At 37.8% G+C, this 25,252-nt stretch overlaps 1 protein-coding gene across 1 annotated transcript in view; it reads left to right on the plus strand.

Moving 5' to 3' along the window:
- Positions 1 to 339: 339 nt before the first annotated feature.
- Positions 340 to 25,252, plus strand: part of LOC474069 (multidrug resistance-associated protein 1-like) — a 93,005-nt gene continuing 68,092 nt past the window's right edge. The window contains 6 exon segments of the mRNA XM_009442609.4: positions 340 to 548; positions 550 to 567; positions 6,005 to 6,066; positions 13,851 to 13,998; positions 14,705 to 14,847; positions 21,975 to 22,152. Coding sequence (XP_009440884.4) covers positions 501 to 548; positions 550 to 567; positions 6,005 to 6,066; positions 13,851 to 13,998; positions 14,705 to 14,847; positions 21,975 to 22,152 — 597 coding nt within the window. The 5' untranslated portion in view covers positions 340 to 500.

Genomic DNA, 25,252 nt, shown 5'->3' on the forward strand with positions numbered 1-25,252 from the left:
CACGGGGAGCGTTTCATTTGTTTTTAAAGTTGAGGCCATTGCAAGAAATTTGCTCCTTAAAATTCTACTGACACTTATTCTTAATTTTTTTAAGAGACAGCTGTAACATTGTTTACAAACGTATAAACACCATCCCAGCGAGAAACTAGCTTTGTGCTTCTGTCATAAAAGAGACACAGGTTTCTAACAGGAAATGGAAATGGGAGAACTACTGAGTCAAGTGCAAACTCCCCGCCAGGCAGAGAGCAGCTGACTCTGTAGAACCGTCCCTTCCCGTCTCCCTCCACACCTTGCCTCCGCCAGGCCCAACCCCATTCCACCAGCACCCCGCCCCAGGCGCACAGGCTAGGACTGAAAGGCAGGGACTAAGGTGACAGCTGACTCTGCCGGGGCGGAGTGCGTGTCCTCCCACCGTGCTGGCGCTGAACTGACTGTCCGCTGCCAAGGGAAGTGACAGCCGCAGCCAGGCTCTCAGCCAGCGGCCGGGCGCCCCGCGGACCATGCTCTCCAGTACGCAGAACTCGGGCGGCTCCTATCAGCGGGTCCGCGGGGGGGCTTGATGCACAGGTAAAGTTCTCTGGTTCTTAGGGGAGAGGAGAGGCGGGTCGTGGGGACCACTGTGGGTGCAGGAGTGGAAGTGGGGAGAGGTGAGTCCTCGAACCCTGAATGTGGACTGACGAGCCCTTGTTTCAGTAGCCATCACACACGGGACAGACAGACCCGCGTACACACTCAATCCTGAGAGCAGAGATGAGAGATCGGGGTGGGTGCAACTTGAACCAGAGGAGCTCAGTCTTGGTAGGGCTGGAGGAGAGGAAGAGGCATCTTTGTTTGAAGAGATAAGTAACTCCCCCATAAGCAGAAAGCGTGGATGGGCCTGTCATCGCTGAAGGAACACAGGTTGGAGCGGAATTCTACAACCAGTGAATGATCCCATTAAAACCGCAGAGCACTGGGGATTCATAACACTCAGTGTGAATTTTGGGACCCAGGTCTGGGGCAAATCCAGAAACTTCAGACACTTAATTGTGCTCTCCTCTGGCGCACTATAACTCATGCTTCTACAATGGGAGTCACGTGCTAACGCGGTAGTCAGAGAAATGAGCCCTACATTTGAGTATTAGCAACAATTCCCCTAACAAAAGTTCCATTTGTTTCGCTTATTATCACTATACAAGACATGGGCTTAGAAACAGCCCTGTTGTCCTAACAAATAAAAAATATATAATTCCGATTTAGGGGACTTGTTCTAATCCTGGCTTTTTTAGTAACTCTGAGTGAGTGTCAAATATATGTGACATCTATTCTGATCACATACAAAATCAAACTATAAATTTATTTAAAATTAAGTTATATGTAAAGTACTTTTATAAAAATCTATAAGATAGAAGGGCTGAATAAGTTCCTTGAAAACGTGAAAAAGCTCCATCACTATAGCATGCCTTTTTTTACTGTACCCTAGAGATGGCAGGCTCAATTGAGCAAACTGGTTTAATATCATTAGTGTAACAGCCAAGGTGATCAAAGGCAGTAAATTATAAACTTGTAGTTGAAAAATTATAAAACTCAATTTTGTCACCCCAAATTCTAGCCGACTCTTCCTTTAGTATTCAAACACCGTTTGTTTCCTTGATTATTATTCAACTTTGATAGCCTTCATAGATCAGGAATCCACTTAAACAAGGTTGAAAATATTCATTTTAATTTCATTCTTTATTTGTTATTTCTATGATGCCAATTTTTTTAAAAAGTTGATGGTAGCCAGGCACAGTGGCTCACGCCTGTAATCCCAGCACTCTGGGAGGCCAGGCATGGAGGCATGCTCATGCAGTCCCAGCTACTTGCGGGGGCTGAGGTGGAAGGATTACTTGAGCTTGGGAAATTGAGGCTGCAGTGAGCCATGTTCGCTCCACTTCACTGAAGCCTGGGCAACACAGTGAGACACTATCTCAAAAAAAAATTGATGGCTTCAAAATGTATAAAAAACCTCTGCTTACTTACATATTGACTTCATATTTTTAATACAACAGATCTCAGGTAAAAATCCCTATGTAACTATAAGCTAAGAACATACCTTTTTAATTGAATTTTTATGGCTAACATGGTGACCTGTGAATAGATGCTTCTAAATATTTTTTGTTGATAGTGATTAGCATCCATCCATTCATTCAGTCAGTCATCCAAAACATGTTTATTATGAGCTGGCCCTGGGCCTTGAGAAACTGGAGATTTCTCCAGAAGCTAGCGATACAGAGATAAACCAACTATAGTTTCTGTCTTCCAGCAACACTAAATCTAGTAAGAGAGAAGCACCTTCCAGGAAATAATGAGAGAGTTGGGTAATATGAGGGTAAATTCTGTGAGCGCCAACCTGAAGGAGCCCTTAAGTCCTCCCTGAGGAGTATGTTAAGGTTGCTCGGGTAATACAGAACCTGTTTCAGAGCCTTGGACTGGAGTGAGAGGACAGAAATTACAAAAGGCACTGAAACCTGAATAGGATTGAAGCACAAAAGCCAGGAGAAGGGAGGCAGAAGGATGTGGGCAGTAGGAAAGGTCTAAGTAGTGAAAAACAGTGTTGCATGGGTACAGAGTTGAGATTGTGGATTTAGAACTGGAGTATAGAATAAACTAAGTGGTTTAGATCTTGTTTCCAATACTTGGTTGCAAGATCTTAGGCGAGTTTCTTAAACTCTGGGTGTTAGTTTCCCTTTCTATAAAATAGGGGTGACAGAAATTATTCCACCATAAAGGTATTTTACATTTAGTGAAATAATATACTTAGTACAGAATTTAGCATCTTTTAAGTGATTAAAAAAATGTAAGTTTTATCTGTCTGGGCGCCATGGCTCACACCAGTAATCCTAGCAGTTTGAGAGTCCAAGAGGGGTGGATCACCTGAGGTCAGGAGTACGAGACCAGCTTGACCAACATGGTGAAACCCCATCTCTACTAAAAATACAAAAATTAGCAGAGCCTGGTGGCAGACGCCTGTAATTCCAGCTACTTGGGAGGCTGAGGCAGGAGAGTAGCATGAACCTGGGAGGCAGAGGATGCCGTAAGCCAAGATTGCACCACTGCACTCCAGCCTGGATGACAGAGCAAGACTCCATGTCAAAAAAAAAAAAAAAAAAAAGTAAGTTTTTTTTTTTTTTAATTTCTAGAAGTTTTCCCTTCTCCATGAGCATCTACTTTCATTTTCCAGTAATTTCCTCCACTATTCCCAAAATCCCCCTATAAAATCCACATAGGAAGCTTCTGAAATTAGGCATTATGGGATATCAGTAAACACAGCAATCTGTCACACAAACCGTATTGCCATGAGGCCACATCTCAACATTAAACCCAAGGAAGTTTGAAAACAGCACACTTCAGAACCCCAGCTGTGCTATGATCCAGTGGTCTAAATACTTCTTGTTTTTCTGCCATAAACCAGAAGTAACAGGACCTCCATTCTAGTGAAAATTGCTCTTAAGTCAGCAATGTCAAGGTATGTTTATGGAATGCCTACTATAAGCTCAATAGTAAATAAATACAATAGATAATAAAACAGCTTAAACAAGGTCTGTAGTGGACATGGGGACACAAGAAATGAGAAACTCACTTGGGGTCAATTAGGTCTGCAGACCAGAATTGCTGTCAGATTGAGAACAAATGAGTTAGAAAGATGATAAATATTTAATGGAGAAGACGGGAGTAAATTAGAACATTCAAAGATACTCAGAATTGTCATGTTCTATTTTTCTACATAGAAATTACTATGTGCAGTATATAATCAACTCAATGAGATCCATGATATGAATTCAATAATTATGAATGTATTGAAAAGTCATTTGCACATTCTTGGTGCTTGGTAAGGATTAACTCCCTTCATCAGACTTTTTTTTTTTTTTTTTTTTAAACCTGGCTGCTATTCCTTCTGGGAAGGAAAGTATAGTTGGACTTTACTGTGCTTCAGCATAAGATACCTGGTTCACATCTAAGGAGGCTATGCACCAGAAAATATAAAGGGCGTCACATAAGATGCTTTCACATGAAAAAACGGTCCTAGAGGGAATGTTAAACCAAGTACTGAGTTCTTAGTCTGCTAAAGTAGCCACCTGCAGTAGCTTTGCAAGGCTTAGGTGCCTCAGACAACAACCATGCTATTTAGTTAATTATTCTTTGGGTCAGTTGGATTGTGTCCTGGTTTGGGTCAGTTTGACGGATAACTCCTGCGCTCTTTTATGCATAGGATTGTTGTGAGAACTAAATACAATGACAGTAATTCTACAATGATTGTAGAATCAGCTGGCAGATGGGCTGGTAGGCAGATAATCTAGAACCACGTTATTCCCATATCTGGCAGTTTTCAAGCTATTGGCCTGGTAATAGACCATCAGATGAGTGCCTTAGTTCTCCTCCACGTGATCTGTCATCCTTCAGCAGCCTAGCTCCAGCTCAGTCACATGGTGCACTCAGTGTCCTAAGCGCAGCAGGAGCCAAAGCATTAAGGCTTCTTGAGGCTTAGAATTTCAATGTCACTCCTGTTGTATGTCTATGACCAAAACAAGACACAATGTCAGCCCAGATACAAGGGATGGGAAATAGATTCCACCTCTTGATGGGAAAAGCTGCAAAGAATTGGTAGCCATTTACAGTTTTCCACAGAAATATATGTGTTTCGGCTATCAATCCGATCCTTTCATTGGTAGCAAATTATCACATTAGCAACTCCCTGTGAAATTTGAACTTATGACCTAAAATATGTCCTCCAGGTTAATTAGAGAATTTTTAGAATATTTTTTCCAATAATTTATGTACTTGTTTTCAAATAATATGTTGGTAACAACAGTGATGACAATTTTATTGTTCATATATTTGAGTCATTGTTTTGGGCTAATGGTGTGATAAGTATTTTATATTTATCATTATATTAGTTCTTGCAACAATCTTATAATGATAAATGCCATTTTGGTAAATTGTGTATATCTTAAATGATTTATATTATATAATTTGTTATAACACAGAGAACAGATCTGGCGTCAAATACATTTTCTCATCTCTACTTTGGGCATTTTGTTGTATACGATGAAATTTGGATTTAGTCATTCCTTCTAGCTTCAGAATTTTTTAAATTGGTAAACACTGATTATGGAATCAGAACTGAGTTAGAGAAGATCACTAGGAAATTTCTTAAATGTTGGACAGTTTCTGAAAATCAAAATTAACTTGGTGACCAGTCTTACTTTTTAAAATGCAAGGAGATTGATGCTGACTATAAAAACATAAAATGGTTATTTTTGAGTCCTCTATTTTTAAACCTCTTTTCTCTTGATTAAACCAACACAGTAAATGGGAAAACTTTATGGAAATGTTATAACCCACCCCAAAATATCATGTAATTGTGACAAATATGTAATTGTGTATATAATTTTTAAAATATGTAAACACACACAGAAGTACACCAAATAACTATGATATTCTCTTTTCTATTTTTCAGAAAAAGAAAACTATCTTTAGCAATTTAAATACTTACATTTATCTTATATATACATATACATATATAATACCTATGTGTATACATTATTCACTTATACTGTCATATAATTGTGTTAATGTAAATAGACAATATGGGCTAAGTCCAAAGAACTGTCCCACTGTATGTGTACATATATATGTATATGTATGTATATTGTATATGTGTATATGTATACAAATACATATAATTGTAAATTTACAGTTCTAAAATCTATGTATATGTACATATACATACAATTTTCCTTCCCAACATGATTTACTGCTACATGCACCATCGTAATGTTGAGAGAAATCTTGAAATTCCTCTAGTCCAACCACCATACAAGAATATCTTCACTTAACTATATTTCTTAAGAATTATGATACCAACATATCCGTAACTCTTAGTAGAATAAATCATTTCAGATTTACCCCCGACAAAAAATATTTCAATTGTAAATTTAAAACATTTACTTTATACACTACTCTCTATATTTTTTCTTTTCAGAAATGCAGTCCAGAGAAAAGTGCCTCATTTTTCAGTAAAGTGACATATTCCTGGTTTAGCAGGTAGGAATTTTACTAATATATTTGTAGTGTACCACACTGAAAAAGATCCCAAGGGAAATGACACCTGAATTTCCTTTAATCTCAAAGTGAATAGTTGTACAAAGTTGTCTCATATTACTTATTACACAGAAATCACAGGTAAAAACATACTAAATAGTTCCACAGATAACAGTACTAATATTCCTCCAATATGTCTGTCTCTTTATCGGGTTTTCATCTCATTACCACTAGGGAAGAACAGAAAAATGAACTTCTTTTTTAGCATCAAGTATATGCTATCCACTTTGTGTTTATTATTTCATTTAATTCTCCTCCAAGTGCTATGAGAAAGGCATTTGCATGAAAAAAATTTAGGCTCAGGAAAGGAAAGCACCTGTCCATTGATACCCATGTAGGAGTAAGTATGTGTTTTAAACTAATTTCTGATGAGTTCATGTTTCAAGCTTTATTTTTGCTATGTCAATCTACTTTTTATTAGAAATGCTCTCTTTTATACTAATATATGCTATTATTAAAAAACACACACACACAGCCCTAAGCATTTTATAAGACATATATTATGGTTTTTCTCATAGAATAATTCACCCATAACATATGTTGAGGGCTCAGAATTTCTTCAGGAGATACCATTGTGAACTCTGATTTTTAACACAGAAATTAAATGGTATTGAATGGGAAGAGTTGATGTTTTCTTATTTTATAAATTCAGAAGCTTTCTTTAGAAATGTATTTCTTTTTCCCCCATAACAGAAATTCCATAATAATATGAAGTTAAATTTGTGTTTCTAGCTTTATGCCCCTTGCTCTGCAGTTCACAGACACAAAACTGCTCAATTTTATCTACAGATATGTTCCCAAGAGTGGATTAATCTTTTAAAAAATGATTAGGTACTAGATACCCCAAACTCAAATAGTCTTTAAAAATGCAGAGATAAATGAGTTAGTTTCTGTCTTCTAGGAATTCATAGTAGAATTAAAAAGATTAAAAAGTATACCACCATTACAAAAAAAGGGAAAAGGCAACATAAGCGTAATTGACAAACACAAATTTTCAGTAATATCATCTAATCAAGTTTGCACAATTAGGGACTATTTCACAGATACCAATGCTTTCACTTAACATTTAAAGATGTGTAGGAGTGAGAAACGTGGTATCCCAAATTGAGCAAATACTATGTGAAAACCATACAATAAAAGGTGGGAAAGAACTGGCTGTGAAGTTCAGATGTGGTGAAAAACTGTGGGTTCAGACTGAGAAATTTTTAATTTTTGAGATACTTATTGAAGGGGTGGGTTGCCCCTCCACACCTGCGGATGTTTCTCGTTAGGTGGAACGAGAGACTAGGAAAAGAAAGAGACACAGAGACAAAGTATAGAGAAAGAAAAAGGGGCCCAGGGGACCGGAATTCAGCATACGGAGGATCCACGCCGGCACCAGCCTCTGAGTTCCCTTAGTATTTATTGATCATTATCGGGCGTTTCCCGGAGAGGGGGACGTGGCAGGATAATATGATAATAGTGGAGAGAAGGTCAGAAGGTAAACACGTGAACAAATGTCTCTGCATCATAAACAAGGTAAAGAAAAAACTGCTGTGCTTTTGATATGCATATACATAAACATCTCAATGCCTTAAGGAGCAGTATTGCTGCCAGCATGTCCCACCTCCAGCCCTAAGGCAGTTTTCCCCTATCTCAGTAGATGGAATATACAATCGGCTTTACACCGAGACATTCCATTGCCCCGGGACGGGCAGGAGACAGAAGCCTTCCTCTTATCTCAACTGCAAAGAGGCGTTCCTTCCTCTTTTACTAATACTCCTCAGCGCAGACCCTTTACTGGTGTCAGGCTGGGGGACGGTCAGGTCTTTCCCTTCCCACGAGGCCATATTTCAGACTATCACATGGGGAGAAACCTTGGACAATACCTGGCTTTCCTAGGCAGAGGTCTCTGTGGCCTTCTGCGGTATTTTGTGTCGCTGGGTACTTGAGATTAGGGAGTGGTGATGACTCTTAACGAGCATGCTGCCTTCAAGCATTTGTTTAACAAAGCACACCCTGCACAACCCTTAATCCATTTAACCCTGAGTTGACACAGCACATGTTTCAGGGAGCACAGGGTTAGGGGTAGGGTTACAGATTAACAGCATCTCAAGGCAGAAGAATTTTTCTTAGTACAGAACAAAATGGAGTCTCCTATGTCTACTTCTTTCTACACAGACACAGTAACAATCTGATCTGTCTTTCTTTTCCCCACACTTATGAAGCATCACATGTACAGGAGTTTGGATATGTGGCTTCCAGGCTTAGAATAAACCTTCGACTATAGATATGGATTTGGGAGTCACTGACTAGAGGACAGTAGTTGAAACCATGCGTATGAATGAGATTGCCCAGAGGAAGAACCCATTGAATAGGCTGAACAAATGGAACATTGGTAATCCTCAGTATTTAAATGGCAAGAGAAAGAGGAGTCTACAAAAAAAGCTAAGTAAAGGTGTTCAGAATATATTATAAGAGAAGTATCTGATGAAATAGTATGAGTGACAGGTAAGAAAAGAGAAACTGTCAAGAAAGGAGAAAAATAAAGTGGTCAATAGGGCCAAATACTGCAAAGGGGTGAATTAAAATAATAACTAAATATTCTCCATTAAATTTGGCTACATGAAGATCACTGGGGAGTTTTTCAAAGCAATTGAAGTAGAAAATGTATATACTTGTGAGCAAATACTTGGGCAGAAGGGTTTAAATTGTGATAAAATTTCCAAGTTACACAAATCTAAGAATCTCTTAAAGAGGATGGCAAAACTATGTAACATTAAGCAGCACACTAGAAAAGAGAAAGCATAGCTAGAAATGTAAATGTGAGCTATTTACAGTTAATGATTTTAATGCTTCAAATTTGTATATGTATAGAAATGTTTTCCAAACCTGAATTTTGTTTATGGGGGGAGTTGAGAGGAAGAGTGACACCTACCCCAGCTTTAAAAAATTCCAGTCTCGGGCCGGGCGCGGTGGCGCACACCTGTAATCCCAGCACTTTGGAAGGCCTAGGCGGGCGCATCGTGAGGTCAGGAGATGGAGACCATCCTGGCTAACACAGTGAAACCCCGTCTCCCCAAAAAAATGTATAAAAAATGAGCCGGGTGTGGTGGCGGGCGCCTGTAGTCCCAGCTACTTGGGAGGCTGAGGCAGGAGAATGGCGTGAACCCGGGAGGTGGAGCTTGCAGTGAGCCGAGATCGCGCCACTGCACTCCAGCCTGGGCGACAGAGCGAGACTCCATCTCAAAAAAAATAAACAAATAAAAATAAAAAATAAAAAATTCTAGTCTCATTTTAAATCCATAGGTATCACAGAATTTAAGTAATGCAAATAAAATTAATTTTAAATAAATGTAGTTTTAAAGTTTGATTATCAAACTATAAAAACTATATGCATATGTGTTAAATATTGCAAACATTATTTTAGCATTCCTAAAGACGCTTAAATTAAATTTAATAAGCAAGATAAGACATAGCAAATCTTCAAATATGGCAACCTAGTATTTTGAAATCCATATCTTAAGTCAATCAAACAAACCATCAAGCTCTGTGAATATCACATTTATTTTCTGTTTAATTTGAATATCTCATAATTAGATACAAAATATTTTCATAGGATGTTGTTATCCAGAACTGTCATTGGCATGGATCTAATCTGATTTCTTATGTGGTGACTAAACAATTGTATTTGAAACCTAACTATTGTTTAAGAGAATGTCCCTTTGAAGACAAAGATTAATTGTATTCTCCGATCTATTTTTGGAGTTACAGAATAGTGTCAAATTATTTCCTAGAACAAATTCAAGCATCAATAATTGTATGAATAACTCAATTAAAATGTGCTCAGATGACACAATAATTAAAAAATTATATACTTATGAGCCTTAATTCCCAAGACAATAGCTATCTAGATCATTCTGATGATCAAATAATTATCAAGCCTTTATTAGCAAATATAATCTGTCACCAGTGTATAATAATCATGGCCAGAGATATACATGGAAAAATCTAGTAAGAGTTTTCATAGGTCACAATCGTGTCATTATTTTAACCAGATGCACTATTCAATATGTCCTTTTTCTCACATACTAAAAAAATTTGTACATTAAACAACTTTCTCCCAACCTATAATTTTTGGCCAGATTGATTTCTTTCCTTTTCCCATAACATAATACCTCTTTCCAGAAATGGTTTTTTGTTTTGTTTTGTTTTTGTTTTGAGATGGAGTCTTGCTCAGTCGCCCAGGCTGGAGTGCAGTGGTACGATCTCAGCTCACTGCAAGCTCCGCCTTCCGGGTTCACGCCATTCTCCTGCCTTGGCCTCCCGAGTAGCTGGGACTACAGGCATCCGCCACTACACCCGGCTAATTTTTTTTTGTATTTTTAGTAGAGACAGGGTTTCACCATGTTAGCCAGGATGGTCTGGATCTCCTGACCTCGTGATCCACCCGCCTTGGCCTCCCTCCAGAAATGTTTTAAAAGGTTATTTATAGCAATAAATAATGCTACTATATATTTGTACTTTCTAAGTATTCAAATATTACTCATCTATAAAAGTTATATTTCAGCTCATCTTCCTAACAGAATGCCACTGTTTTTCTATTCTGTTCACATGAGTTGGTTGAGATATTTATGCACATTTAATAATTCTAAATATAGTCAAAATTCTCTCTAAGATAATAAAATTTAAGAGTGGAAATTGTATTAGTCAGTTCTCACGCTGCTACGAAGAAATATCCGAGACTGGGTAATTTATAAGGGAAAGAGGTTTAATTGGCTGACAGTTCCACAGGGCTGGGGAGGTCTCAGGAAACTTACAATCATGGCAGAAGAAGCAAACACGTCCTTCTCCACCTGGCAGCAGGAAGAAGTGTCAAACAAAGAGAGAAAAGCCCCTCATAAGACCATCAGATCTTGTAAAAACTCGCTCACTATCATGAGAACGGCAGCATGGGGTAGCCACCCCTAAGATTCAGTTACCTCCCACCAGGTCTCTCCCATGACATGTGGGGATTATGTGAACTGCAATTCAAGATGAGATTTGGGTGGGAACAAAGCCAAACCATATCAGAAGTAATACATTTCACTGTCTGCTTTTTGCTAAGTTAGCCCTGGTTTATTTTACATATAAAACACCATCACCAGTCTCTGAAGTTCTTAATGTTTAACTGCCTGTAAAAATGAGAAATTAATCCTGCTCTGCCAGCTTTGGGGAGTTGTGAGAATCAAATTCATTGATGTGAATGTCCTTTGAAAAGAAACATCATTCTAAAAATATGAGATACATGTGTAAACTGTATTATCGTTTTAGGAATAAAGCCCACAGGTTGATGGGACCTAGTATGTGTTACACATTTCACTTACTGAGAGGGCCAACTCTTGGTCCTCATTGTTTCCCAAAAAGCTGCCTCAACATTTGATTTAAATAAATACCACTTCGTTATCACTTCCTTGCTTATTCTTTTTCCAAACTCTTGTGTGGGAAGGTAAGGCCAGCCATGTGATCAGAGTCTGTTAGAAGAGAGCAAAAGATAGTGGAGGGGAACACACATCTGGGAAAAAAGTCAAGGTAGTTAAACCACTAAGCCATGAGAGTCACAATCAAGTCAGCTTAAGTGTCACTTTTAGATGCTGCATTATTTGGGGACTCAGCATGAAAGCAAGAGGTCACTTTTCCCTGAACCGAAACCGCTGAGTTTTGCACAGTTCCAACTCAAAATGCTGAGGCAGTAAATGTTATTAAAAATGCTTTTCTAAAAGTCAATGCAGTCTTATTTTGAAAATGAATATTTATTTCATGGAATGAAATAGAACTTAATATGACAAGAAAGTAGTTTATTGCTTAATATGTTTTTAAAAGTGCACTGCAGGAAAATGTCCAGCATATTTGAGCCAACAGAAACATGATTACGGAAAGTCTCTTCTTATTACATTTAAACATTTTTGTTAGATATGAATTGTGGTAAGATATTATGGTAAGATATTATATTTGGAGTAGTTTAAGGCATTGTTACCGCCTCTTCGGTTAATACACTTTATATGGACAGAACTTAGGCCAGTCAGAAGGCCTGGATTTAAATATGGGTTTAATTTCTTATTGAACAAGTCATGTCACCAAAGTCACAAACTATATCTGATTTAAATCACTTCAGAGTGAGTTTAGCTTCAAGTAACAGAATAGCCAGATAATAATAGTTTAAACAAACAAGTATTTATTTTCTTATGTTATTGGAAAGAGGGTGTTACTGAAAATAGGTTGTTGAACTATTGCAGAAATGTTACGAAAGGCCCAGGCTAGGTCGGTCACAGTGGCTCACACCTGCAATCCCAGCACTTTGGGAGGCCAAGGCAGGCTGATTACTTGAGGCCAGGAGTTGAAGCCCAGCCTGGCCAACAGGGCAAAACCCTGTCTCTACTAAAAGTAGAAAAACTAGCCAGGAATGGTGGTGTGTGCCTGTAATCTCAGCTACTCGGGAGGCTGACGCATGAGAATTGCTTGAACCCAGGAGGCAGAGGTTGCAGTGAGCAGAGATTGCTCCACTGCACTCCAGCTGGGGCAACAGAGCAAGAGTCTGTGGGAAAAAAAAAAAAAAAAAAAAGGCTCAGGCTTTTTCAGTCTTTCTGCTTCCCATCCTTATTATTTGGCTTTTTTATCCGTAGAGGCAAAGATGGCTTTTATATCTCAAAGCATCATGGCTTCAAAGGACAAAAGGGAAAGAGAAGGGAGGCAACATGTTTTCTCCTTTTGAAGTTCTGTGCTTTCATTTGAAAAAGAAAGTTCTTCCTAGCAGATATTGGCTTGGGTATTGTTAGCCATAACTCAGTTATATTATTAATCCCAAGCAGAGGGTAATGAGAGTACCAGGACTGGATTAGATCAATTATAATTCATAACTCTGTGGCTAAAATAAGACCTTACCATGAGTTCAAGAGATTTTCAACTGAAGAAATATCAGATCCCTGTTAGCAGAAAGATGGTAGAGCAGAGCAGAGCTGTGGGTAAGTACAATTCATTCTCTCTCACGGTAACTTCTGTGGTAAAACTACACTATGCATCTTGTTTGCCTCCCAGTTTAGACCCATTGTTCTTGCATAATTATTTGCAGTGTCACCTGGGATACGCTCATTGAATGGAGGAGGGTGGAAAAACTAAGAGGCTGGTGGAGACTTGCCTTGCTTCTTAAGGCATCAATTCAGAAATTGCACTCTCACATTGGCTCATATTCTGTTGGTCATAAGGCCAAGGCCAGAGCTTATGGGATAGGGACAAGTACTCCACATCCAGTTGTACAATCTATAAAGTCAAGTGGCAAATTGTACAGAAAGTCCTAGTAGAACAGAAGAAAATTGCAAATGCAGAGGTTGGATTCGTTTTCCCTCCAATAGAAGCCTAAAAGCCAATTTGGGTACTTGAGTGGTAAGGGTAATATTCTACTGGGAAAATTTGCTATATAAATTTTAATGAGCTGAGTGGTACATTTCCCAAATATAAGCTGAATAAATGAAGTCAGTGTTTCACTGAATAATTGGATGTCTAAACAGCATTTATAAAAACTATAAATGATTATTGCACATTATTGACCTCCAGGATAAAACTGTATGATCTGTTTAAACACATAATCTAGTCATTGTATTTTAATCAATAAAATAATGTAAAACTCAAAGAAAGTAATAAATGTATGACAATTTATTTTTAACTAGATTATTTGTTTTGCTGTCTTGTTTACCTTACTTTTTCATCTTTAGAGTAATTACTTTAGGCTATAAGAGACCTTTGGAAAGAGAGGATCTTTTTGAACTAAAGGAAAGTGATTCCTTCTGCACTGTGTGTCCCATCTTTGAAAAACAATGGAGAAAGGAAGTTTTAAGGAATCAAGAGAGGCAAAAAGTAAAGGTAATTAATTATGAAGTTCTATAAACTCCTGAAGTAATTACTGCCTGACAACTAGATAAAGCTTTTTTCAAGTATGAGATACTATTATTAATATCGAAATTTGTAAAATGTGTGAAATGACAATCTATTTTTATAAGCATAATTTGTTGCTATTGCAGCCCATTTCTGTCTTCAAACTACTCAACATTCCTTCTCTTTAATGTTCAGGAGCAAATGTGTTGATATGCATGTATATATCTTTGACTCCTTACCAGTGGTGACAAAGATAGCTTCTGTATCTCAGAGCATCATGTCTATTGGTCAAAGCAAATTATATGGTGGCCAAAATTGAAGTTTATGGGAGCAGGAGCAGACACTCCACCTCTAGCATCATATGCATATATATTATTTTCAGACTTCTCCAAAAGAAAATATAATTTGGAGATAAAAACTGTATTTATGTTAATTAAATAGTTTCAAAACTCACAAAAATAATAAAATGCAACTATTGCACTTGTCCCTTTATGCCATGTGGTATAAGTAACACCACCTACCATCTCAATGATATGGGTCATAATTTCAAGTTTAACTGATTTATTCCTTTCTTATTACCTTATTGTCTTTAGAGCAATATTGTTAATTGTATAATTAGTTTAGTTATATTTCATTTTATTAATATTAGTTGTGTCCAATTTTCTCATTGTTTCCATTTTCTTCAATTATGTAGGTATCTTGTTATAAAGAGGCACATATCAAGAAACCATCTCTACTTTATGCATTGTGGAACACCTTTAAATCCGTCCTGATTCAAGTTGCCTTATTCAAAGTGTTTGCTGATATTTTGTCCTTCAGTAGCCCACTCATAATGAAGTAAGTTAAAGTCTGGTGGGTTTTTTTTCCCTCCTCACAGATAAATGAAAAGTAAGTATTCTAATATAAAAGTTCTAATACAAAAGAGTAGAGAAGGTTCTTATTGCAAATATTATTAGGATGTAGACATGCTATTAGGGTTATCTACAATATAAATGGGAATTAGGATAATATAGTCAATATCTAATAAAGTCAACCCTGTACTAAGCACTGCTCTAAAATCTTATATTAATTTTATTAAGCAAGGGTTCGCCAGAGAAACAGAACCAATAGGATATATAAACCCAAATAAGAGGGGATTTATTATGGGAATTGGCTCTTGCAATTATGGAGGCCAAGAAGTCCCACAGTCTTCCATTTGCAAGCTAGAGACTCAGGAAAGACAGTGGCATAATGCAGTCTGAGTCCAAAGGCCAGGTAACCTTGAGTTCTGACGTCCATGGGCAGGAGAAGGTGGATATTTCAGCTCCAGGAAAGAGAGCTAATTCACTCTCTCTTTACCTTCTTGTTCTATCCAGGCCCTCAACAAATTGGATGAGGCACTATGCCCTGGGATCATCCTTACTCAGTCTACTGATTCAAATGCTAATCTCTTCCAGAAACAGCCTCACAGACACACCCAGACATCTGGTAGATGGTAAAACATTATTTAAATGTTATTGAACAGAAATAATGTTTTACCATCTCTTCACCAGTCAAGTTGACACGTAAAATTAACCATCACATTGGTAATCTCATTTAATCTTTACTACACTCCTGCAACGTAGACAGTATTATTACATTCAGTATTACAATGGCAGAAACAGACAGAAAGGGTGGAGTAATTTGTCCAAGTCCCCACAGCTAGAAAGTGCCAGAGTCGTAATTGAAATCTGGGAAGTCTCGCTTGAATGTATGCTTTGAAAAGGAAATGATACATATTTTCACTACGATACTTAGTTGTGGCCTTTTGAGAGTTGAGCTTTAACAGCCATGGCAATTACACACACACACAAACATACACTCACACACACAATTACTATGTATAACATATATGAACATATATTATTATTACCTAATATATGTATATTTCTGTGCATCTCTATATCTAGATATAGACATAGTAAAATGACTTGAAACATTTCGATAATATCTACCTGCAATGGTTTACAGGCAGACAATGAAATTGATCTTTTGACTGTGCCACCTTTTTCAAGGAAACCTTGACTTATACCTAGCTGTCATATGAAGGAAATGCAAAGAAACATATATTTTATTAACTGGTGATTATATTTTTAGTATTGAAAAATTTCCAAGTTGTTAGAGTTTTTAATAACCATTTAATTCATGAAAATATCATTAATCCTGCATTACTTAGATCCCATATGATATTGAGGAATATATTCATTCAATATTTATTGAGCACCTATGCATGCCAAAACTGTTCTAGGTCGACTGCGGGGACAGAACAAAAATCAAAACAAAGAACCTGCTCTGATGACACTTAGAGGGGAGAGATGAAAGCCAAACAAATGAATAAACATAAATGATATCATCAGTGCTTAGGAACAAAGTAAAGTAGGGTAAGGGAATGCCAGTCTGAGGAGTTAGAAGTTACCGTTTTATGTAAGGTAATTATGAAAGACATTGGTGATAAGGTGACATTTGGTCACAGTTCTGAAGGAAGTTAGGGAGGAAGCCAAGAAAATATCTATTGTGATTAAAGGTAGCAGGAAGGGCAAAAGTCATGAAGAAGCTCATGCTTGATATCTCTGAGGGCCTGCAAGGAGGCAAAGTGAGGTTGGAGCAGAGAGCTGGAAAGGTAAGACTGAGGTCAGAAAGGTGCACAGATGAAAAGATTTTGAAGGACCTTATGAAATATGATGGGAATATTGGCTTTTAGTCCACATTAGCAGGGAAGAATTTGGAAGATTTTGAGCAAAAAAACAATGATCTGCTTAGACTTAAGTCTTATAGGAATGACTCTGGCTGCTATGTGGGGAATAAAATCAAGACGTGCAAGAGTGGAAGAAGAAACACCAGTTAGAAGTTTGTTTGCGATAATCCAAGCAAAAGTTAATGGTGGCTTCAACTAGGTAGTAGCAATAAAGGTGATAAGAAGTGGTCAGACTCTGGTTGTGTTTTAAAGGTAGAGTTAACAGAATATACTGGTGGACTGAATGTAGGTTGAGAGAGGAAGCGAGAAGTTAAGGATGCCTTCAAAATTTTTGTTTAGATCATCAGGTAAATGAGTCAGCATATCCTGAGATATAGAAAATGAAAGAAAGACTAGAGAAGAGAATGGGGTTTGCTTCTGGACTGTTAACCTTGAAAGATCTATTAGCTATTGTGCAAGAAGGAATTAACATAGCAGGCCTGCCTATGGACTTTGGAAAGCCTGCTTACAGGAGTGGTCTTTGGCTGGCAACTGGAACTTACATTTCAGGAGGGTACCCACTACCCTAACTGATAAGAATGGTTCAATATCTCCAGGTTGTTTATACAACCAATACGGTTCATGGTGAATATCTGTTTTCCTTCTGGGAGTCTGGAATTTTGGTGTGTGTTAAGAAAAGGGTGCCCACTTGACGAACCTCCAATAAAAACCCTGGATGCTGAATTTTTAACAAGCTTGGCTTGTAGACAACATTTCACATGTATTGCCACAACTAGTTGCTGAGAGAATTAAGCATTCTCTGTGTGACTCTACAGGGAAAGGACTTTTGGAGCTTGTGCCTGTTTCCTCCCAGACTTCACCCCGTATAGCTTTTCTTTTTTGCTGATTTTGTTTTGTATCCTTTCACCATAATCAATATAGCCATGAGGATAACTATATGCCGAGTCCTGTAAGTTATTAAAATAAATAATTGAGCTGGGGAGTCGTCATGGGGATCCCTGACATGGGGCCGTCTAGATTAAAAGGTTGAGTAGGCCGGGTGTGGTGGCTCATGCCTGTAATCCCAGCACCCGGGAGGCGGAGGTTGCAGTGAGTCAAGATCGTGCCACTGCACTCCAGCCTGGCAACAGAGCAAGACTCCGTCTAAAAAAAAAAAGATTGAGTAAGAAATTGTCTATATACACCTGGTATTGGGAAAGATATAGGCTGGAGTGACAAACTGGAATTGTTCTAAATTGGATTGGGTATGTCAAGTCATTGTTCTGGCTGAAATCACCTTAACATATGTGAAGAAAAGTAAAGATGTCCTCAAAAAACAACAACAACAACAAAAAACTATCAGCTACTCCAATGTGTAGAGTTGGTGAAGATGAGGAAATTTATCAAAGGATATTGAGAAGCAGTGGCCAGCGCAAACACATAAAAATAAAAACAAGAGAGAATGGAACCAGAGAATCCAAGCAAGGTGTATATTGCTGTCAGAAAATTGTTCCTGACATTTTTCACCCCAAATTCTTTGTTGGTTCCCTTGTCTGTAGAAGTATAAGCCAAATGTTTCCTGGATTAACTGCCCCCTCCCCACAAAATGACAAATCTCTTCCTCCCCTTGCCTCTGCCCCTCACCTCAGCATATCCCAGGAGTCATCATAGCACTATTTTATGTGTGACCAGAAATCTTTCTATCAGAGAAATTGGTCAGCATCTTCCTCTCCTGCCCTATTCTGGTTATCCAATGCTGGAAAACTAATCACATCACAATCTGGTGGCATTAAACAACAATTTTATTGTGTTCGTGATTTTGGTGGTCAAAACTTCAGGCAGAGACTGCTTTTCTCTGCTCCACCATGATTGTGACCTTGGCTGAGTGTCTAGAACAACTGGAGACAGCTGAAGCAGCTCAAATGGAGAAATATGGCTGGTGCTTTGGTTCTAACTGTAGGCTGAGTTACCCTGGTTCTTCTCCCTGTGTGCTGGTTCTGGAATGCCCAAAATGGCTCCTTGACTCACACATCTGAGGCCTGCGCTAAGATGGCTGGAAATGGTCAGATCTCTCTCTCTCCTCTGTCCTCTCTCTCTCTCTCTCCACCCCACCCTCACCATCTCTCTCCTCTCTGTTTCTACAGCCTCTCTGAATGGTTAGCTTGAGAACAAAGGTCTTGGAGTAGTTAAATTTCCTACATGGCAGCTGGATTTCCTCAGAATGAGTATTACAAGAGGCTCAGACAAGTCTTCCCACGACATAGGCTTGGAAATCTCAGAAGGTCACTTCTGCCACATTGTTTTGGCCAAGAGATTCCCTAAATCAGCCCACATTCGAAGGGAAGGGAATTAGAGAAAAGAGGTTCAATTTCTCAATGAGAGGAGTAGCAAGGGATTTTCAGTCATACTCTGATTCCCCTTTCCCAATGACTACTGCTCAAGAAACTTGAGAGAGAATCTCACCATGGCTATGGTCTTTCCTAAAATAGCAGTAGGTCATAGCAATTCAGTGTGTCTATGTTCCCTAAAAGTTGTACCTGAATTACTAAAGAATGTCTGTGGGGTACAGAACAGTCTCCTTTACTTTGTGAGACAATTTGCATCACACTGGTTTGATCAAACCTGCAAAACAAGAATTTTAATATTGCATTGCAATGAGTCACACCTTTCTCCCTGCCTGGGTGATGAAAGAGGCAAACTATCCTGTATTATTCAATCATTGTGTCCTTAGCTCTTAGCACAAAGTCTGGCACATAGAACCGAAATAAATTCCCTGAAAAAAATACAGAACAAATGGGACTTAACCCAAAATTACAATTTTCCAAAGTACCCTTATTCTGCAGCAGCTGAAAAACCTTAAAATTTTCACAATAAGTAACAAATGAGTGATCAGAAAGAATTGCAGAGCTTGTATGATCATAATTTGGCCATAGAAGAACTAATTTTATAAGCTAATTTTCAGACTACATATATACATGTGTAGTCTCATATATATATACACACACATACATATGTAGAATATGTATATTTTGAGACTGCATGTGTATATATGTACATATGCAGTCTCAAAATATATATATTCTTTTTATATGAAAAAGTTGCTGGAGAGGACTATCTTTAAGGATGAGAGCACACTGTCATATTATGACTCTTATGTGTAAAATAAAACATATAAAAGAAATACTTTTATTAATTTATTAGTAAAACTATACTTTCATTATTTACTACATACATTTCTTGTTGATTGTTGTGTTGGCTCTCTTCCTCCCTTTATGGATTTTACTTTAATATCAAACAAAAAATAAGTATTCATATCTAATATCATGAATATTGTTTTATGGTCTTTATCATGCCTTGGGCCCAGATTGTTTTTAATATTTCTTTAATATTTCTCAATTAATGTGTGTAGAACCACTACAGTGCCTGATTTTAGTCATTTAGTTGTTTTGTCTTTATGCAAAAGGAAAAAGTATAATTGTTAGATATATGCCCAATAAGAATAGTGCTACTCTTTCAGGAAATGTAATTCCTAGAACAGGAAGGCATTTAGCAATTGCTTTCATAAAAAGCAGGTGTCCCAATGGATGACATCAATTAAGGAATACAGAACTTTATGCTGTTATTATGTATATGTGGGGTGCGGGATAATTTAATAGTTTCATTGAGAATATATAATGCTCCAAATAATTGTTGATACCTAGAGGTTTTACTATTAGAGACACTTGTACATATTTTATTCTAAAGTCTGATTTTAATAAAGTTAATATTTTAAGTACTTGGTTAATAAAGCAATTTGAACAAGACAAGTTACTTTTAATTTTCCCACAGTAGCTGTCCAAATTGTCAACAAATAGATCAAAGCCTAGAAATTTACGCTTTACTTACCACTTAAAAATTTACACTTTTGGTTGGGTGCAGTGGCTCACACCTGTAATCCCAGCACCTTGGGAGCCCAAGGTGGGCGGATCACTTGAGGTCAGGAGTTCAAGACTAGCCTAGGCAACATGGCGAAACCCCGCCTCTACTAAAAATACAAAAATTAGCTGGGCATGGTGGCGCACATCTATAATCCCAGTTACTCAGGAGGCTGATGCAAGAGGATTTCTTGAGCCTGGGAGGCAGAGGTTATAGTGAGCCAAGAGCCCATCACTGCACTCCATCCTGGGCAACAGGCATGAAACCTTGTCTCAAAAAAAAAAAAAAAAAATTAAACTTTTATAAAGAATGATTTTTTAAATATAATATTTTTTGAGAAAAGGGTAGATATAGTCAAACCTAATTGCATATGGTTTCATTTTAGTTCTACTAACCTATGGATTCACTCAAAATGGCTCATTACAATGATATAGAACATTTTTGTATCTCCAGAGTTTACAGTGAAAAAGGTCCATTTATCAAACCTCTAATACTATACCTTTACATGTGAAATAGAAGGGACTACTAAATAAAACCCAAAACGGTAAGCCTGCAAAATAAATGACATGTTAACTTGTAGTATGTCACAGTATACGCCCAAATTGTTTTCACCATATTGCATGTGCTATATAGTCTTTTAAATTTAACACTATTTTCAGTCGCATTGATGCAGTTTTAAAAAGGTGAAATCATGCTTAAAATATTATTACCAGTGAACATCAGGCACTCTGAGTTTTAGACAATGTTTATAGTTGAGGGACTATCAGCCAAGATACTTGTAATTAGAACCATCCCCACTGTTTTTCTGCTCCCCAGCATTGGCCCTAATCATCCTGATCATGCTGTCACAAACTTAAGAGGAAATAAGGAAAAGGAGAGAAAAAAGAAATTGGTTATGAATAAAAGTGACAATAAAACATGAGGTATAAATCAAGCTTAAAAAAGCAGCACCTGTGAGCCATACTAAAAGATCCCCTACTTACGTTCTGGTTGTCATGTTTCCCTGTATTTGATAAAACACATAATTTTGAGAAAAATAAAGTTTTAAATGTATCTATGTCTCGACTTTTCTGATGAAGTTATACCAGAAAAGTTAATTATTTGATGGGCCTGCCATGTGAAAACCAGAAAATAACCTCGTACTCACAAGCCAGTGGAAGGGATTCCTGATTTTACTAAAAAAAAAAAAAAGAGAGGGCGGGGACAAATATCAAATTAAGCAAGTAAAGAAAAAGAACAGGTAGGAGTGTGTGTGTGTGTGTGTGTGTAACACTTTGACAATACTAAACTCTCATAAGCATTTAACACTTCAGATGTTTAACATTTCTGCCCCTTTCTCAATTTTTATGACGTGCAGGCAAATTATCATTTTCTGTGAACACAGCTCAGATTTTGGCTGGAATGGCTATGGCTATGCAGTGGCACTTCTTGTTGTAGTCTTTTTGCAAACTCTGATTCTTCAGCAATATCAACGTTTTAACATGCTCACCTCAGCAAAAGTTAAGACAGCTGTAAATGGACTGATCTACAAAAAGGTAAAAATTCCAACGAATCCCCATTCCTGGGTGGACTACTCCCTTATGTGCTTTAAAATAAGGGGACTAGAAAAATAGGGGAGTATATCAAAAAGTCCTTAGGAAATCCTTTGTATATACATTTGTTTTGCTTTAAAAGAACTTTGGCTCATCGATACTGGTTGCATTAATTTCTCTTTAGTGCATGTTCTCTCTCTCTCTTTCTCTCTCTCTGGTCTTTACAACTTCTAGTCAGCCCTAATCCATTACATTAAAGATAATCTTTGTTTAATCTTATGCCACCTAACTGCTACTCACAAAGTGAGTGGAATTGAATATTTTCATGGTTTTCTATATGTGTGCATCAATAAAAGCTCTCCTTTTCACAATATTATTTTCAGTCTTCATATTACCTTTTCCTTTCTCCTCTGGGAACTTCATTTTTATGCAATAAAGTCACTCATTTTTATACTGTCATTCTCCGTTTCTCTCTTATTCTAAGTCCTGCCTCCCAAAGTTGGCTGATCTTTATTCCTGGCATAACCCTAAAGTTTAATTAGTCCTTTTTTTAAACACTACCTCTTTACCATGGAGGGTCTTTTATTTACAACATAATTATAAACAGTTAAAGAGCTTCCTCCCGCCCCTAGTTATCAAGTAATTATCCAAGCAACAAGTGTACTTTGTTCCCGCTTTGCACTCTGATTTAAATTGTAGGTTCATCAGGATTTGGAATAGAAATTTATTTAGCTGTTGTATCCATATCATATAAGACAATGACTTTTATACTTTATTAAAGTTGGATTACTGAATGAATGAATGAATGAATGAACAAGTGAGCCCCTGCTTTCCAAATAAATTGAGGGAAGTGTTAGCATACATAACAAACATGTGGAACTAAATGCAGATTTTATAGGAGATCAGATGAACAGAAAATCTACAAGGGGTTTTACATAGTTAAGGAAGTTTTCACATAGGAAGTCTTGAAAAGGTCTTTGAGAGAGCTATTGACTTTGTGTAAGGGGAAGAAAGTATTATAATTTGGGCTGAGCTGGACATAAAGCATTACAGGCCATTTTGCTCTTTGGGCCACAATGGGGGCATGAAGTGGTTTTATGGATCTTGGAAAGCCAAGTACAAATTGAGCAGTAAATGGTAACTGAACTTGCAGCAGAGTTTAGCTCTGTAGAACTCAGTCCACATACAGAATTAGAGGGGCTGTCCCAGTCCTAATTCTAGAGGCAGTATGTGCTGCCTCCAATATGGAATAAAGATACAGAAGAATCTAGAAACTGGTTTGAATGCTAACACTTGTTTTGTTATATAGTCCATATGGAACAGGATTTTATTCCATGATTAGAGCATTGGAGTTTAGACATGAGATGTAGGTGGATTTACAAACATAAAAGACTAAACTGCCATGAAAGAGTGAATGTAGAAGCATAAAATGTGGAGCACGGATCACTTTCAGAGCAATAAACCACTCTGTGTGATAGTATAATCGTGAATGTATGTCATTATACATTTGTACAAACCCACAGAATGTACAACACCAAGAGTGAACCCTAATGCAAACTATAGACTTCGGGTGATAATGATGTGTCAATGTAGTTTCATCGGCTGTGACAAATGTACCCCTCTGTGGAGGATGTTGATAATGGGGGAGGCTATGAACATGCAGGATAAGGAGTATATGAGATTTCTTTGTACCTTTCTCTCAGTTTTGCTGTGAACCTAAAACTGCTCTAAATAAAAGCAGTCCTTTGTAGGGGCAGAAAGGTGTAATACCTCTTTTCATCCATCATAAGAGTTGCAGTGGACATTCCTATAGCAAAAGACAGGTTGAAAAGAGAAAAATAAAACAAGTTAATTTAATTAAAATTTACTTCTTCAGAAGTAAGACCCAATGATCCAGGGAAAACTGTCTATTCTTATGCTTAGGTTCTATAGAGAATAGACAGCAGTGTAGAAATGTGATCAGACAAAAGGGTGTGATCTAATAGTAAGGGACTGAGAGGAGAAACCCAGCATGGCCTTTCCATTCAAATTGTTCCTGGCCTCTCTGTATAGTATTCCTTTCCCTGGATATTGGACAGGACCCTTCTGGAATGATGGTCTTCAAGAGAGACGGGAAAAAGTGTTACCTTTCTAAGTTAAATGGGGCTTGTTTGAGAGGGGTTCTAGTTCTGTGACTCACTTTTGGAAAAAGGAAAGAAAGAGGAGTGGGAGACAAAAGGGCTGGAGAGGGTCAGAGAGACTTTGCTTCTGAGGCCTTCCCAATGTTCTTCAGTTCCAAGTGCTCAGTATGCCAAGGTGCCACATTTTGGGGTATCATGTTCTGAGTCCAAACACCTTAAATGTAAAAACAGAATGGACTGAAGTAGAAATTAGAGCAAGCTGTTAGAAATTAAAAAGAGAAACAAGTGTCATCATTGAGTCTTGCAAAGTGGGAATAGTGACTACAGGGGATAGACCTTGTATAGTTCCTTAAAGATTGTTTAAGATTAAGGGACACTGAAGGATCAAAGGAGTATTGCTATCAAGCCTACTCTGTGGACCCTGTAGTGGATATTACAGTGTAACAGGAGACACAAGTCTCTCTCCATGAGGTGAACAGGGATTGTTAAACTTCCCTTCTTCTTTACAGGTTTTAGAATTCCAGATGACTCATACTTGTCTGAAATTGGCCATACTTCATCAGGGACTTGTGACTAGAATAGGGTAAAGTTGGTCTCAGGTCCTTTTCTTGGTGAGGGGTTGTATTAGTCTATGTTCACACTGCTATATAGATACTATCTGATACTGGGTAATTTACAAAGGAAAGAGGTTTAATTGACTCACAGTTCTGCGTGGCTGGGTAGGCCTCAGGAAGCTTACAATCATGGTGGAAGGTGAAGGGGAAGCAAGGCACTTCTTACTTGGCAGCAAGAGAGAGAGGGAGAGCAAACGGGAAAGTGCCACTTTTAAGCCATCAGATCTCATGAGAACTCACTCACTACCATGAGAACAGCACAGGGGAAACTGCCTCCATGATCCAATCACCTCTCACCAGGTCCCTCCGTCACCACATAGGGTTTATAATTCCAGATGAGATTTGGGTGGGGACACAGAACAAAACTAT

This window comes from Pan troglodytes, chromosome 22 (assembly GCF_028858775.2).
Source record: "Pan troglodytes isolate AG18354 chromosome 22, NHGRI_mPanTro3-v2.0_pri, whole genome shotgun sequence".
In the NCBI taxonomy this organism is placed as follows: Eukaryota; Metazoa; Chordata; class Mammalia; order Primates; family Hominidae; genus Pan; species Pan troglodytes.